At 38.0% G+C, this 17,844-nt stretch overlaps 1 protein-coding gene across 2 annotated transcripts in view; it reads left to right on the top strand.

Moving 5' to 3' along the window:
- Nucleotides 1–17,844, top strand: part of BRSK2 (BR serine/threonine kinase 2) — a 486,050-nt gene that overhangs the window by 359,718 nt on the left and 108,488 nt on the right. For both annotated transcript variants that reach the window (XM_081938190.1, XM_081938191.1), the window contains exon 5: nucleotides 4,741–4,857. In XM_081938190.1, the coding sequence (XP_081794316.1) occupies nucleotides 4,741–4,857 (117 nt within the window). The remainder of the gene's footprint in view (nucleotides 1–4,740; nucleotides 4,858–17,844) is intronic.

Raw genomic sequence — 17,844 nt, 5'->3', positions numbered from 1 at the left:
GAATCATTTAATAAATAGAGAAACCAAACTAGGAGAATTAGAGCCAACCAATAATATCTAGATTGTTCCAAAGTTGCAAAGGGATGGTACACTGAACAGTCCTTCTACAAAAACAAACTTTGGAACAAAAGTACCATTCATGATTAATTTTAAATTACAATTTAGTGTTTACTATCTCGTTTCAATGATTACAGAATGCACAAATGCTGTGGGAGGGGGAGCAGTAATCATTGTTCAGTAGGGAGCAGTAATGAGCAGTGGTGGCTAGTGGTTAGAACACAGTATTGCAGGCTAATTCTGCTGACTGCCAGCAGTTCGATTATCACCGGCTCAAGGTTGACTCAGCCTTCTCTCCTTCTGAGGTCAATAAAATGAGGACCCAGATTGTTGGGGGCATTGCTGACTCTGTAAACTGCTTGGAGGGAGTTATGAAGTGATATATAAGTCTAAGCACTATTGCTATTGCAGAGGGGGGCACCATCTTTTTTAGCTTCTCCTTTTTAATTAATAGAAAGAGGACCTAACTGATCTGGGTTGTTGACCCAGGACAGATAGTTTGTGTAGAACAAGATAAATAGAGACAAAATATTTAGTCTGGAGTTTTTCAACTTCTCATTTATTTATTTTGTTCAGATTCAGACTGCCAAATGAAAAAGCTTAATATGTTCAGTCAACTTTTATGAAATATCCAAATTACAAATTATTCTCAACATTTAAGCCATAACAAATTTGAGACTGATTCCATTAAAAGCTAATTATTATTATTCCGAATAAACAAAGGAGCAAAAGAGAAAGATACTTCTTTTAAAAAATTGTTGGTCACTCTTACTTCAATTAGACACTTTTCCCGTCAATAAGAGCAATTACTTCTTCAAAATCACAAGTTAGAACTATTAATATATTCACTCTTTAAAATTTAAAAGTGGGATGACTTCTCTAATTTTTCAAAATGAACAAATGTAAATACAATTGCTTCTTTTGAAATTAAATGATCTGTGATCTGCAGGGGTGCAGATAACTAACAATCTGAACTGGTCTCTCCTTAGTGAAGCTTGCAAACCAGTGTCTTCATTTCCTGCATTGGATGAGGAGAGCACATCCCTCTCCTTCTGTCCTGGCCACTTTTTACAGAGGCACGATTGAGCATGTTTTAACAAATTTCATCACTGTTTGATTTGGTGGTAGCAGTGCCTCAGATAGAAAGTCCATACAGAGAGTGGTAAGGACAGCCAAGAATATTATAGGAATCTTGCTTCCTGTTATTCAGGATACTGCTTATAAGCGCTATGTCCTTAGAGTTCAAAGTACTGTTAGAGATCCCCCACACCCACTTCACAATATGTTTCTGTTGCTCACCTCTGGGAGGAGGTTTTGAAGTATTTCTAGCTGGACTACCAGATTCTGTAACAACTTTGTTCCCTTTGCCATGCGTCTGGTAAACTCTCAAGATTCGTTTTTCTCACCATGTACATATATACATCTGAACTAGACTGTGTTGTTTATTTTTGTCATATAATATATGTGTAATATGTATAATATTATTGTAATACTATGTTTATATTTTATATAATTATTAATATAATTATATAAAATAGTGTGTGTGGGGGGGGCTAGTTTCCAGATGTCTGGTAGGCGGGAGGTATCGTCCACCTAGAAACCAGTCCTAGTCAACAAACGAACCCCACCCACCACCCAGGTTGTTACAACACAAAAGAAAACACTAGCCTGAAGATGGCGAGTGGGACCTCTCCGAAACGTTGCCAAGACAATCTCAATCTTACATGAGAAAAGATCCGAATACAATAAGACCAACATACCTACACCCGTGAAAATCTACGAAAACACACACACACATATCATTACAGAAAACCATCCAGGTTGGTTTTCGCGGGTGTTTGTATGTACATCTTTGGTTGTTCGGGTTTTCTCCCGCGTAGAATTGGAAGTATCTTCACGACGTTTCGATGAAGTCTCATTCATCATCTTCAGGCTGGTGCTTCCGGCTTGGTGCTTCCAGGAGCAATGTGAGATCTTAGCCGGTTCCTCTTTTTAACTGCCAGTGGGGGTTTGAGCTGATTGGGTGGGAGCTTGGCTGCATTCTGATTCGGTGGAGGTGTATTCTGATTGGTAGGGGGCTTGGCTGTGCTCTGATTGGATGGGAGTTTGGCTGTGCTCTGATTGGATGGGGGCGTGTTCTGTTTGGGTGGGGGCCTGGTTGTGCTTGTGTTAGTCTGAGTTGCAGAGGGATTTGAGCTGGTGAGCTGCGTTACTGTTGTTTGGCTTCGTGTTTGTGGTCTTGCCACATCTCCGTGGTGGGCATCAGTTTGCTTCATGTATAAGTTGGAGGGGTTTAAAGTGGCTAATAATGCAGCTGTGGTCTGGCTTCTGGTTTGTGGTCGGGCTTCTGGTTTGTGGTCATCATCGGTGTGGGTTTGGGCTTGCTTTTTGCGTGGATGTGTGATAGTGACATCCTGTGTGGTTTTCGTGAGTGTCAGTCTGGTATCATTCTTTGTGTTAGGGACTCGTTTGTCAGTGAGGGCGGGTTTCCAAATGGCTGGTAGGCGGGAGGTATCATCTCGTTTATTCATGCTGTGTGGTCGTTTTTCTATCTCAATGGCTTCTCTGATTATTCTGTTGTTAAAGTGTTCAATTTTGGCAATAGTTCTGGTCTTTTTAAAGTCTATATCATGTCCTGTGGCTTTGAGGTGTTGGACCAGGGAAGAAGTTGGTTCCTCCTTTCTGACTGAGTTTTTGTATTCTTCAATGCGTGCCTTTATTCTTCTGTTGGTTTGTCCGATGTATGTGGTGGGGCAGGTGGTGCATGGGATTTCATATACTCCTTGATTTTCTAACTCTATTTTTTCTTTGGGGTTTCTTAGGATGGTGGATATTTTTCGGTTTGTGTAGAATGCTGTCTTGATGTTGTGTTTGTGGAGGATCTTGCTGATTCTGTCTGTGGTGCCTTTTATGTATGGGAGGAGGGCTTTGCCATTTTCTTGTTCACTGTCTTGGATTTTAGTGGGGTTTTCTTTTTGGATTAGGTTAGTGATATTGTTTCTTTGGAATCCGTTGGATGTTAGTACGTTGGTGAGAGTGTGTAGTTCGGTTTTGAGGTGTTGTTCATCAGCTAAGCGTTTTGTTCTGGAGATGAGTGTCTTGGCTACAGAGTTGATCTGTGCTGGGTGGTGGTGTGAGAGTGCGTGCAAATAGCGGTTTGTGTGTGTTTTCTTCTGGTAGATGGTGTGTCCTAGGGATCCATTGGATTTCTTATAGACTAAGACATCCAGGAAGGGGAGTTGGTTATTAGCTTCTGTTTCCATGGTGAACTGTATTTTGGGGTGTAGGCTGTTGAGGTGTGTGAGGAAGTTGTCCAGTTTATATTTCCCGTGTGGCCAGATTATGAAGGTGTCGTCTACGTATCTGAGCCAGAGTTTGGGTTTGTGATCGGATTTTTCTAGAGCTTGGGTTTCAAAGTGTTCCATGTAGAGGTTAGCAATGACAGGTGAGAGGGGTGATCCCATGGGTGCTCCTTCTATTTGTTTGTATTTTTGTCCATTATAGATGAAGTATGTGTTGGATAGGCAGTGGTTGGTCAGATCTAGGATATGTTTGGGGGGGTTGTATTTGTTTTGGATAGCTGTCAAGGCTTCTTGAATTGGTACTTGGGTGAAGAGGGATATGACATCGTCATATACATACATACATACATACATACATACATACATACATATATATATATATATATATATATATATATATATATATATATAATGATAGATAGATGATAGATAGATAGATAGATAGATAGATAGATAGATAGATAGATAGATAGATAGATAGATAGATAGATAGATGATAGATATGCTGGTTTTGTTGTATTCGGGTCTTTTCCCGTGTAGGATTGAGATTGTCTTTGCAACGTTTTGGCAAGATCTCACCTCTGGGGGGAGGTTGCAAAGACAATCTCAATCCTACACGGGAAAAGATCCGAATACAACAAAACCAGCATACATACACCCGTGAAAATCTACGAAAACAAACTATATATATATATATATATATATATATATATATATATATATATATATATATGTGTGTGTGTGTGTGTGTGTGTGTGTGTGTGTGTGTGTGTGTGTGTGTGGTGTTTGTACTGATTTAGGCATACCAGGGGTTGTAACAAACACACACGCACACACACACACACACACACACACACACACACACACACACATATATATATATATATATATATATGTATGTATTTGTGTTACAACCCCTGGTAGTCATACCAGGGGTTGTAACACACATACATACATACATACATACATACATATATATGTTGTAATTGTACTGATAAATAAATAAAGGGAGACTAGGATAGATCTATTTCGAGCTAATTAGCTCTCATCAGCTAGCCATACCAGGGGTTGTAACACAAATAGATAGATAGATAGATAGATAGATAGATAGATAGATAGATAGATAGATAGATAGATAGATAGATGATAGGCATAATTTTGTATTTATTTATTTTGTCATGTTTATGTAGTATATATTGGAGGTGGTAACCCTTTGACAACTGTATGCAACGAAATTTCATTTTAATGTATGCCAATTAGTGTACATTCAAAATGACAATAAACTATTATTCTATTTTATTCTATTCTATTCTTCTACTTTACTGTATGCAAAGAGAAGCAACTGCTTTGAATTAACACCTTTTTGTTCCCTTCTTCACAGCCACAGGGATTTAAAACCAGAAAATCTACTACTGGATGAAAAGAACAATATCCGAATAGCAGACTTTGGGATGGCATCATTGCAAGTTGGGGACAGTTTACTTGAAACAAGCTGTGGGTAAGTTGTATTAAGAGCTTAAATCAATAAGCTAGAATGATATCCCAAAATCATGAGGCCACAAAGCATTTAGTCAATCAATTGTAGAATAACTACACAATGCGAAGTAACAAAAAGAGCCACAATGTATTTTTTTCCCAAGAAGTCTCTGATTGACCGAGAGGAAACCATATTCTGAACCAGACAATAGATCTGTAGTGTGATCCAACAAGAAATTGTAATGAACACATTAGCTCTTCAGGACTTTTTATTCCTCCTAAGGGAAATAGAGTAAGTCCTTGACTCACAACCTTTCATTCAGTAAACATTCAAAGTTACAACAGCACTGAATGAGGTAGGACTTATGATGTGTCCTTGGTGTTCTTCCATTGTAGCTTCTCCGCTGTCATGTGGTTTTAATTATTTAACATATTTATATAATCACCATCTTTTAACCAAATCTGAGTATTTCCTAAAGGAAAACAGCATAACTAAACAGATGATTCATTTACTGTATTTAAAACATTTATATAGCTCAGGGGTGGCGAACAAGTTCGACAAAAAGAGCCAAAATTTTAAACTGTGAGAGTCAGAGAGCAGTGACCTGCCAAAACAGACAAACACTCACACAAAAGCATATAATTTTAACAATAATATATTAAACACATAATATAACATGCTCAGTCAGGTGTTTTTTGTTATAAATTTTTATAAACCCATTAGAGCTGCTGTATAACTTTTAAATCCATAAATAAGTGGAATCTCTGTCCACCTAACAACCTACAAGATTACTTGATGACCACAACCAGGAATGCCACACTTGCAGTCATTAAACAAAGCAGTCACATATCTCGCTTAATGACTGCTTTGCTCAGTGACGAGATTGTGATTGTAAATCGAGTACAACCTATACATGGGTAAAGCCTGGTCCTAATATTATCTTCCTTTAACCTAATATATGTATTATAATATATATATGAGTTTGGATTATCTTTGATATCTATTACAATTACAGGTTGTGAGAAAAACACTCGTAGAATTTTGGGAAATATACTAACCATGGAAATTCAATTAAATGTTTTCTCCTATTTAAAACTCTGCTGCTCCTGAACCCAGAGCTTCAATATGCAACCATTATTATTAATTTGAGCAATCATTAGAACCTCACCGGAATCCTGCAGCAACTGTGCTAGACTTTGAAGCATTATTTTTTTGGTTTATCTCAACAGCAGAGGGCGCTGTTGAGATAAACCTGGAAGTACGGTCGACGCGACGACCAGCTCAGAGCTGGTGGAGTGCAGGCAAGCGTCGACCGTACTTCCGGGTTTAGCACGCGATCCGAGCCACAGTATACTAAATAATGGTAAGAGGCAAAGAGCCTCATTTATTTTGGCCGCGAGCCGCATGCGGCTCGCGAGCCGCATGTTCGCCACCCCTGATATAGCTGATCATCCTTTACTTTTTTTTCCAGCAAGGAGAGTATAGTATAGTATGACATAGTATAGTGTGGGATGGGATGGGGTGGGATGGGGTGGGACAGGATGGAATGGGATGGGCCAGGACAAATATCATAAAAGTTTTCTTTTTTAAGTAAACCTTTCCTTTTAAGGATATAGTATGTGCTGTGATATGATCACCCTAACACTAACTTTTAAAAACATGCAGTTTAGCTCTTGAAAACATCCCCCTAAAAATACCTACACTTGGAAAGTGGAACTGTTAAATATGCTATTAAAATGTCCCCAGATTTAAAAATAATAATGTTTTTCTAAGTGTTTAGACTGTTTTAGAGATTCAGTGGCAGGTTTCTTATTCAACGGTGTTTGGTTTTTGTATTTATGGAACCTTCTATATGCTGTCACCACCTACTGGAGAGAATAAATAACAACATTAGTGATTGTTACAATCCTGTAGTTTTAAGAAGCATTTACCAAAGAAAAGTATTTTTATGTGCCACAAATTTGGAGAATCTGAGAGACGTCAGTAAAATGTATCAGCTCATTAAAAGTTATCTTGACTTGAGATGAGTTATAAGTATAAATAAATAAAGCATTTTCATTACTGATATTCAATTTATTTTTCTTAGCTGCACATTCTTAAATTGGAAGAAAGTTTGTGAAACAGAAATGGAGTGCGGAATCTGGGACTTGGATGTGTAGACTACTGCTAACTAATGCACATTTGAATTGCCCCTTCATTAGGGAAGCTATTTAAGCTTTCTCTTTCCATCATTTATTATATGTAACATGACAAAGGAAAGCTGACATTGTCTGAATCACATTTCTGAATTTTGTCAGGAAGCAACTTCTGTGATCATGCCCCCTGTTATGTGCCTTCTAAAAGGATTTAATATATTTGCTGTACATATAATTCAAAATTACCAATTGGTATGTGTGATTACCAAGAAGAGAAGATATTAGCAATTGGCTTTTATTATTTTTGTTACATGAGGTTGAAGGGATCTTAGTTGATTGGTAATTGATGGTAGTTTAAAGCAGTGTTTCTCAACCTTAGCGACTTTAAGACTGGACTTTAAGTCTGGACTTCAACTCCCAGAATTCACCAGCTACCCCATGGAATTATGGGAGCTGAAGTTCACACATCTTAAAGTTCCAAGGTTGAAAAACACTGACTTAGAGAATAGGGCACAGTTATGATGGCAGCAGTAAGGGAGACAGAATGGCCAATGACTTTGGATATGTTCTATTACAAGGTCTCAATTCATAAAAATAGAAATATGCTTCAGTTAACAATCTCTGCATATTGATACTGAACTTTAAAAAATTAAAAGAAGACAAAGAAAACTGACTTTCATTTATGCTGCATTACAAAGCCTTCAAGTATCCTTGAGGCCGTGAAGAAAATTAATATTTAAAAGGGTCCTTCAGATCATGCATGTCCTTCACATTAGATCATGGGCAACATGCAGTCCTCAGAGTACCTTCAAAGCATATCCTTGAAATTTAGTTACAAGCTGATAAAAAGCAGCAGCATGGTATTCTGCTTTAGGTAGGTTGACATTAAAACCCCAAGTAAAATAAGTGGGTTAAGCCTCTTTTAGCTTTAAACCCTCTTTTCAGCAGGATTTAACAGGGCTTGAAAATTGCCCTTCCACTTCATCTGCTGATATGATTGCATCATCACATCTCCCGCAATCCTCAGTTACTGAAAAAGAAAGATGGAAAAAGAACACCTGTGGCTGCGATGGAGTTGTTCGCCAGTCTTTAGAGCAGTGTTTCTCAAACTTGGCGACTTTAAGTCCTGTGGACTTCAACTCCCAGAATTCCCCAGCCAGCTATGCTGGCTGGGGGATTCTGGGAGTTGAAGTCCACAGGACTTAAAGTCGCCAAGTTTGAGAAACACTGCTTTAGAGTGTGTAAAGACATGGGATTCTCAACCTGGGCAACTTTAAAATACGTGGACTTCAAGTCCCAGAATTCCCCAGCCATCTCCATGGGATTCTGGGAGTTGAAGTCCACATATGCTAAAGTTGCCAAGATGGAGAAACGCTGCTGTGGAGCTCCCTCGCATTCAGAATTTCCTTTACGGTGTACATAATGTAGAAACAATTGGTCTCTCAGCTTGGATGGAAATAAAGGCTATTGGGGGAAATGGATGATTTACAAGACTGTAAACGGACATACTTTTCTTCTGCTCAAAGGCCCCTTTGGTTTACAGTCCAGTACAATTAATCAAATTGCTGGTGAAGGGAAGGAAAATTTACTTGTATTTATCCTGCTTCTAATATACTACTATTTTTGGTGCTTTGAATTAATTTGATTGATGTTTAGAAACCAAGCTTTTGCTAGCATTTAGAAAACCTTCACTCTCTTTCCTCTCCAACCTGCTGACCAAAGAATGGGAATCTTGCCCTCCTTTATTCTTATTTTTTCCCATGTTTGTTTATTTTGTTGCAATTACTTTGTTGGGAGCCACCCAGAATATTTGAGAGTCAGGAGGAGGCATACAAATTTAATAAATTATTATTTTGAGAGCTGTAATCTAAGTCTATCCATGGGTTATTAAGTGAGGGGAAAGCTCTCTTGAACATCATTTGGAGGAGTCCCTATTCTGGGCAAAGAATAATTCTTCCAAGCCATATTTCATACTTGATCAGCTATAAGTTAATATCCTTTTTCAATATCCCCACTTCAAAAATTATATTATCTGTCCTCCTTATTTATGGTGGAATTCCCTTTTTCAATTTTAGATTATCTTGTACGTTTGCAGAGAAATACTTAGCAGTTAATACAGTAGCTGGCATGCCAGCCCTCCTAAATCTCAGACAGTGAATAGGCAGTGCTGGAATTCAGCTGTTAGTGCCTGAAGCAGAAACAAAGGCTCATGTTGCTCTCTTCAAGTGCACTAATAAAGAAATCAGTGGAACAGAAGAGAAATGCATGTCATAAACAAAACAGCAACTTTGCAAACCCTCGTTTGCAGATCCACGTTAAGTGCAATAATTGGACCTCTGTGTGAGCTATTACACTGCTTCATTAATTCTCTTGGCATGGGGCCCAGCATGATTGACATTGAGACCTTCTGCTAGGCCTAGTAAGAGAGGAGGAATATCCGATGCCATGCTATAAAACTGCAAAGACATATTTGGAGTGGGATCCTTTTCATCCAAGGTCTGAAAAGTAAATTATTGTTAGAGTTTGTCATATCATTTTGACTTTATCTGCAAATTGCTATTCTTTATGCCTGCCTCTTTAACAGACACTATTAATTCATTTCCATTCCTGGGTACAGTTCTGAAATTTCCATTAAATTGATTTATCACAGTTATTTACCAGCTACCCGACATTAGTAACAAGCTTACCGAAAGATGCATTTTCTGGTTATCAACATTAACTGACCCAGATTTTCCATTGTTTATATGGAGAGATTTTTAACATCCGATATGTATAATCTTTTTCCTAAATGTTCTCTGCTATCTTCTTATGACTTAATGTTATTAGAAATTCAATTTACTTTTTGTCAAGGTAATGCCCTGCTCTTGATCTGTGCTAAAGATATGTCCACAGGTATTACTGCTACTTTCACTGAAATTCAGTCTAACCACTATATTAATTTTACTGTTCGAGGTAAATTCAGTCGTCGTCGTCCGTCGTCCCCCCCCCCCCACTTTTTGTTCGAATTTGCAGAAGGCTAAAACCAGGCAAGTTCAGAAAATGTCAATGATCTAAACTGCAATAATTTCTTTGTCACTTTTTCGTAGTAGTGTAACTGTACCAGAATCATTGGAGACAGTGATAATAATTAATATTTCAGCTTTTCAAATAGCATTAGCGCTGCTAGCGCCAATAATAGAATAGCTCAGAATAGAAATTTCCACACCTTTACAAAAAATAATTGCATTATTTAGAACATACATGGCTGTCTTCCTTATATATAGTACTCCTAGATGGCTCACAATAATATTAAATAAAAGCAGAATTAATAAAATAAACCAAACCTACAACAACACATATCCCAAGCAAATCACCGCAACATCTGATTGACTTCCCTCTGCTGGGCTCACTTTTATCTTAGCTGAATGCCTGGATGAAGAGCCAGATCTTAAGAGACCTCTACAAAGCTAATATATGCAGAGTTGTGGAAAATTCATACACAGATTTGCAAACTGAACCCAAATTAAAGAAAAAATATTTTTATGCCAATCAGGAATCTTTCAAATATGCTGTCTGTTAATACTCTATTGTATTAGAGCGCGGGTGTCAAATTCGATCACGTCTCGTGATGTATCACAATGTTTTTTGCCTTTGCAGGTCCAGGGTTAGTGGTAGCCTACTCATACGCATCTAGCTGGTCGGTCACCAGTTTGACACCCCTATATTAGAGCCACCAAATTTACTTCCAAAATTTACTCAAGTGAGATCCCCTAAACAGTTGTTTTCTGGTTCCAACTATAGATACTATTCCAAAGTAAATTTCCTCTTCATGTATGCCCAATTTTTTTGATAATTATTTTGTATTAAAATCTGAATGTGAGATTCTCGTTTACAGGTAGTCCTTGATTTATGACCACAATTGCACCCAAAATTCCTATTATTAAGTGAGATATTTGTTAAGTGAGTTTTGCTTCATTTTGTGACCTTTCTTGCCACAGTTGTTGAGAGAATCACTGCAGTTGATAAATTAGTAACCCAGTTATTTAGTGAATCTGGCTTCCCCATTGACTTTGCTTATCAGAAGGTCATAAAAGGTGATCAGATAACTTTGGAACACAGCAACAGTCATAAATATGAACCAGTTGCCAAGCATTTGAATTTTGACCACATGATCATGGGGATGCTGCAATGGTCGTAACTTTGAAAAATGGTCATGTCACATTTTTCACAGCCGTTGTAACTTTGAACAGTCACTAAAGGGACTGTTGTAAGTCGAGGACTATCTGTAATGTAATAAACCATAACAGAGAGAGTAGTATGACAGTGGAATCTCATGATGTGGAGAGCTTGACTTGGAGATGATCAAGCAAAGGCTAGTAAGACATCTGTCAAAACCCGTTCATTAGGACTCCTGAACTGAGGTAGAAATTGGATTTGGTGGCCTAATAGGTCAATCCCACTGCATGACTCTGTTACTTCGTCTACATTAATTAAATATAGTTAATATGGTTATTCAGCTGTCATGCATTTAACAACCATTGCCTTCTGCCATATGAATAATTAGTATTTATGAACGTCTTTGAAAGTCTTCAGGTGTTATATGTAATCTTTTAACATATTTGGGGGTCTCATTTTATACTTATTTATAAGTTAATTGTGAAGGAGCTGGAGAATAGGTGTGGAAAAGTTCTCTTAGTAGCTATAAAAACAAAGCACTTAAAGATTTATGGTATTTTAAGTGAATCAGTTGTATTATGATATGTATTATGCATAAGTATAGAGAATCATTTTTGCATGAATTCACTTGAAGTAGGCTTTATCCAGAAAAGCTTATGATGTAATTCAGAAGTGGGGAATGATGGCCCCTTTATGACTTCTGAACATGCTGGCTCAGGAATTCTGGGAGGTGAAGTCTACAAGTCACAAAAAGGCCATCATTCCTCACCCCTGATTTAATTAAAGGGGGTAGTCTAAAAGTGTAAAAAATCTCTTTCACTCTGATCTTCTTTTGTGTATGTTTCTTTTGCTCCAAAAATCTTTGTAACTGAGCAATTATCTTTTATTCTTCTTCCCACCTACCATCTGAAAGTTCAAATAGAGCAGTTATTGGTCTGTTCTGTTCCCACTTGTCTGCAGTGGTGGGATTCAGCCAGTTTTCACCGGTTCGAGCAAACCATTAGCTAACTTTCTGAGTAGTTCAGTGAACCAACAACCTTTTGAATTTACTACCGTACAGAGTTATTTCTGCCAAGAAGGCAGGAAGGAGACATTCTGGTGTGCCTGTGTGTGTTGTTTGTAGCCTAATCTTTATCTTTATTGCCCTGCTTAAGTGTTTTCAGAAATTGCCTGTGCAGTTAAGCCTTGTTACATTGTAACAGCTAGTGGTTCTTGGCAGTACACCCAGACTTTCTGTAGCCTGAGCTTCTCCAGTTTTTTTTAAATTAGGGGCTTGACTTTCTTAAAGGGGAAGTGTTGTTTTAAGCTTTTTACACTGCTTTACTGGTTCCTGGCACTGTCCTTTTGGAGTGTACTTTCAAGAGGCAGGATGCAAGCTTGGCACTCTGTCTGATTTTTTTACTGCCTTTCTGGGGGCATGTGATCTTTCCTTAAATCTAGATGATTTCCTTAGGATATCTTGTGAGGTGAGTGAGACCATCCGGTATCTTTAAGTGGTGCAAATGGATCTAAGGATTGCTTCTCCTGGATGGGAAAGGGTGCATGGGAGTCTCTTGTCTATGGGGATTCTTCAGTCATCCAGGTCATAGTTACCCCATGAAAGTCCACTTGCCTTTTGAAAGAGCACGTTTGGGACAGGAATCTCTTGCATTGGTTCGGAGTGGCACATGATTGCTCACTGATAATAAGATTTAAAAAAAATAGGAGGTAGGGGTATGGATCTTCCCTCCAATTCATTTTAGTTTTCTCTCATATATATGTTAATAAGGCTTAGTAACATGGCACCAGCCTTGAAGTTTATTTAGATATCATGTACTAATTTTATTGTGATCCTGACAAGCTTTGGAGATCAGAGACTTGAATCTGGGTCCCCTATATACGTCAATAATTTATCTCTTTTGCTCAGCAACGTGTGCCCACCCACTTTCTGGAGAGCTTAAATGAATTATCGGCTAAAGGGTTTCAGTTTTTGAGCAAGAGTTGGCTGCTGATAGTTATCATTTCATTTTAACTATTTTGATTTCTCAAGGTGCTCTGGCACCCTGCCTGATTTGTAACTCTGGGTTGCTGGCATTGTTGATGAAAAGGAAGGTATTCAGACAGAATGGTTTAGGTTTCCATGGTGGCAGTGACTGCCATTGATCTTCAGTGTGCATTCCCCCATTTCTAATCTAATGATTGGTATTTAGGGTAGATTTTTGCAAGCAAAGAAGCTTTTTGTATTTTTGTACAATGATCCTTGACTTACAACAGTTCATTTAGTGACCATTCAAAGTTAAATGGCAGTGGAAAAAATGACTTCTGACCCTCTTTCACACTTACGACCGTTGCAGCATCCCCACAGTCATGAGAGGCCAGATGAGGTGAAGCACCCCCTCAACATGAGTGATGTGGAGTTGGTTATGCCCACCCAGTCGTATGACCTCCCAGCCATGCCTACCAAGTCAGTCATTAGGGCAGAGAACCAGTTAAATTATTTGAATTCCACCACTGATAGTAAGCTGTTATGTTTTAATCTTTTCACATATTTGCAGTATACAGTATATCTCTTTGTGTCAGTCAAACCTTAGTTGTAAAATGGTGACTCAGTCTATATCTGCTCATTGTACAAAAACATTGCTACTCAGTGCTGGGATGACGGGTTGTGTTTCTCCGCATTGTAACTGTGTTCTCAGAATATGCTCAGTCGTTTATTTCTAGCATTTCTGAACTGAAATCTCTAAGGTAATAAAATTGAATATGTACCATTGATAATAATGAACAGAGCCTCTAGTGAAATTGTGCCAAGAAATCAAAAGGTTTGATGCTCCAGTGAAATAGAAACCCTGCACTGATGCAGCATCAAAGTAGTAATCTGAAGCTTTCTCCATAGAAGTTAAAGATGTCCATCGTATCACTCAACTAATATTGGTTTCTTAGATCACCCAGCTTTGATAGTTCCTATAAGATCTTTAATATTACCTTTATGGAGTTTCTCACTTAGAAACCCAAACAACATTCCATTTCTCAATTTTTAATGGTTTTATTTATTTTCTTTACATGACTTACTGTATGGCCACAAATGGTGCTGATGTGACTCCAGGATGCTGCAACCATTGTAAATGCATGCTAGTTGCCAAGCACCTGAATTTTTATGACATGGCCATGGGGAGGCTGCAATGATAATAAGTGCAAGGACCCATCACAAGTCACTTTTTTCAGTGCCATTGTAACTTTTAACCAGTGGTGGGTTCCAGATCCGGGCCCGGTGGCGTCCACATGGACATGTGCAGCGCACACATGCATCTTACCACTTCTACAAGCCTCCACGATGCTCTAGCTGCTCAGCAGAGCGTTGTGAAGGCGCTGTACGTGCCGTGCACATGCGTGGAACCGCCGAAGACTTAAAAGACTGGTAAGGACTTCGGGCAGGTGGGTAGGCCCTCCGGAGCACCGTACCGGAACGGTATCCAGTGCTCTGGGCAGGCTCCGGTACGCCCGTACCAGAGTGTACCGTCTGCAACCCACCACTGCTTTGAACAGTCACTAAATGAATAGCTGTAAGTCATGGACCACCTATCCTGAAAACAAGGAATGATGCAGGAATACCAATAGACTGGCTCTGAACTGTTCCATTGATATTATTTTTCACTAACTGACAGTACATGGGGCTTTGTGATAAATTTTCCATTATAAAAAATCTTTATTGCTCTCATTTTTATGAGAAGGGGGAACAGTTATAAAAGTTATAAAGGATCCTGTCTACAAACAAATATGACAAAACCTTTAATCTTCTATATTTAAGGTTGGTTGGGAGGTAGAGACCATATTAGCAAACTGGAAAATTATTTTCTGAAGCGTAGGGATAATTTGGCAGGTCTTGCCTTTCTTCAAACTCCAAGGACAACCATGAGCAAATAGCAGAGAGTAAATGGAACTGGGGAATTGAAATAATGCAGCTTTTATTGGTTCAGATTTCTTCATTAACTCACTTGCCTGGCAGGCAAAGAAAACTCAAGGCAATTTAATTCTGAGAAGGCACTTCCATTTGTCCAGGAGTTGCTTCTCCACTGCAAGACACATTTATGATGCTTTCTGTTGCTAGCTAAAGCACCCTGGTTTATTACAAGGGGAAATCAAGAATCCTAAGAGAACTTCCTCTTCTGTTAAGAGACTCTGCTTTAGTGCAAGTTTAGTTTACTACAATCCTTATTCCCGTGATGGCGAACCTGTGGCATGCAGAACCCACTCTGCAGGCACGCAAGCAGTTACCCCAGCTCAGCTCCACCGTGCATGCATGCGCGCCTCCCACCAGTCAGATGATTTTTGGGTCTCTGCCGTGCATGCACGGTTAGGGTGCACCACCACCCCCGCAGCCCATTTTTAGTCCCAAGAGGCTACAGGAAGGCCCAAAACACGGGGAAGGTTGCACATGCATGTGCAGGGGGAGCATGGGCTGGTTCATGTGCAAATGGGAGTTGTCGCGCACATGCATGCTGTCGGCACATAACAAAAAGGTTAGCCATCACTTCCCTAATGTCCTAATGGGCTGTTCGTTTATTAATATGTAGAGATTATCAGGTTTTAAAATAGGGATAGGGAAACTTCTACTGGTTTGGGCTGCAGTGGTTATAGATTTTTAAAATGGCTTTTGGTAAAGCCTAAGAAATGATTTACATTCCTGTTGCCTGTTTGTTTATACTGGCAAACAGAAGGAGATTACCAGTTTGTAGATTACTGTCAATATTTATTGATGCAATTTATGGGGAATGGGGGCCTACAGCTAAGTGCTGTAGGTGGCCCATTCCAGAATATCATCAAGAATATGATGGGTCTTCAATTATTAATTCTCCCTCCCTTCCATACTAGGAATTGTTATAAATAGTTTAAAAAAAAATCATAAATTTAACAAGTTCACATCTATGTAAGGTTGGTCGATGGCATTTTACTGTTTGAAGCAAAGATTAAAGCATAACATGTCTTCCTCCATTTTATGTATCAAAGGGACTAGGATCATAGTTGGATGATTGGACAGCATGTCTCACAACATCTGTGGAATAATGCCGGACAAACCGTTGTTGTATTGACAAATATGTCCTTTAATAATATTGCTTGGCTTAACTCTTGAGGTAGCTCTTCAAGTAGCTGCCTCACTGGGTTTAATAGCAGACACACCATTATTACATTTATTAATTTCTCATAAAAAGTTTAGTGTGGACATGCTTTTACAGTCAGTTTGACTTGTCTCTTCTGGATATTCATCTCCATCTTTCTGATGGCAAGGTATAAATTTTTTGCTTATTTAGCTTATTCCGATTCTGTAAACATGGCATATATTTTTCCCTCCGTTTTTCATATGAAGGCTGTTATGTATCCTTAACTCATTTATAAAACAGGGCTTTTCACACGCAACATCCATATGTATGGATTTGAATGATAATAAAATACGAGGTTCGTTTAAATGGTGTGCTCATTTGATTGTATGCTGAACTAGACACAGGGGAGTTAAAACTGAAGAAGCTTCTTAGATAAAAAGCAAAATGTTTTCAAAGAAAAAAAGAAAATCCAGTTGTTTTTTATTATTTAATTATCTTAAATTTATCTTCTAAAGCCTTAGCATACAAGGAAGAGTTTTTTTTGCCCCTTTTATTGTATTGTTATAAATTGTAATACAATTCATTATATTGCTTCTGGACAATTATATTTGTACAGTGTTAATTAGAGCTATTAACATTCTATAAGTAATTTGGGTATTGGCAACAGAGAAAAGATATATTCTATCAATATTAGTTACAATTGAGAATATTGATATTACAAGCATAAAATTAACTGACCTTTTCATACAAAATTCAGTACACTATAACATTTGAAAGAAGAATCTGCTGCAGAAACTGATTTTTCTTCAGCTTGTATAAATCTTTCACCTTTTAGCATACAGGGAAATATTGAGTTCTATGGCAGAGCAGTAAGCATGTATGGGAGACAAAGGATAAGAAGATAAAAAAGAGAAAATAAATTATAGCTGATATGTTTAAGTGTTTTCAGAGAAAATTAGTTTACTTTCTGGCTGATTTAGATTTCTTGGAAATTTACAAAGCTTCAATTTAATGGGAAAATAACGCGTCGAAAACCAAGGAAAATTAGCATTTATGCAGATTTATTGTGAGGGATCATATCAAATCAGTTAGAGAAGGAAAAGCAAATTCATGAATATTTGATACATTAGATATGCAAACTCTTTTATGTAGCAGAATTTCCTAAAAAGTTGCACCCCTTGTCAATTGATTGAAGGGATACCAATTTCCTTTCAATAATGAAATATCTGTGAATTATAAAAAGAGAGCGCTTTCTTTGCTGCCTCATTGTTTCAGTTATGTCTTGGAAATTAGCTTTCCTTATCTTTATATATTTAGTTGTTTATTTCACATAGTTACAGTTGCTTCCATTCTTTTACCATTATAGAAAAATAGACTTCATGAATTACAGAAATTTCTGCATGCTAAACCTGATGTGGGTTGATAAGAGAGCTTTAACTTTACATAAAGTTAAGAGTTTAAATAGAATAGTCTCCCTGAATGGGGATCTTTACTTTACACCATGAAACTACACACAGTATACGTGGAAAGAATATCAATTACACTGGTCTACAAATTTTGGGAAATTATCAACCTCCGTGATAAAATGTAAATTTTACATATTTTGATTAAATGAATTAAAAAAATAAGTGATAATGAACAAG

This window comes from Natrix helvetica (genome assembly GCF_964273705.1).
Source record: "Natrix helvetica genome assembly, chromosome: 1".
Classification (NCBI taxonomy): domain Eukaryota; kingdom Metazoa; phylum Chordata; class Lepidosauria; order Squamata; family Natricidae; genus Natrix; species Natrix helvetica.
Note: the sequence above shows the minus strand (reverse complement) of the source record. Positions and strands in the feature narration are given on the sequence as shown.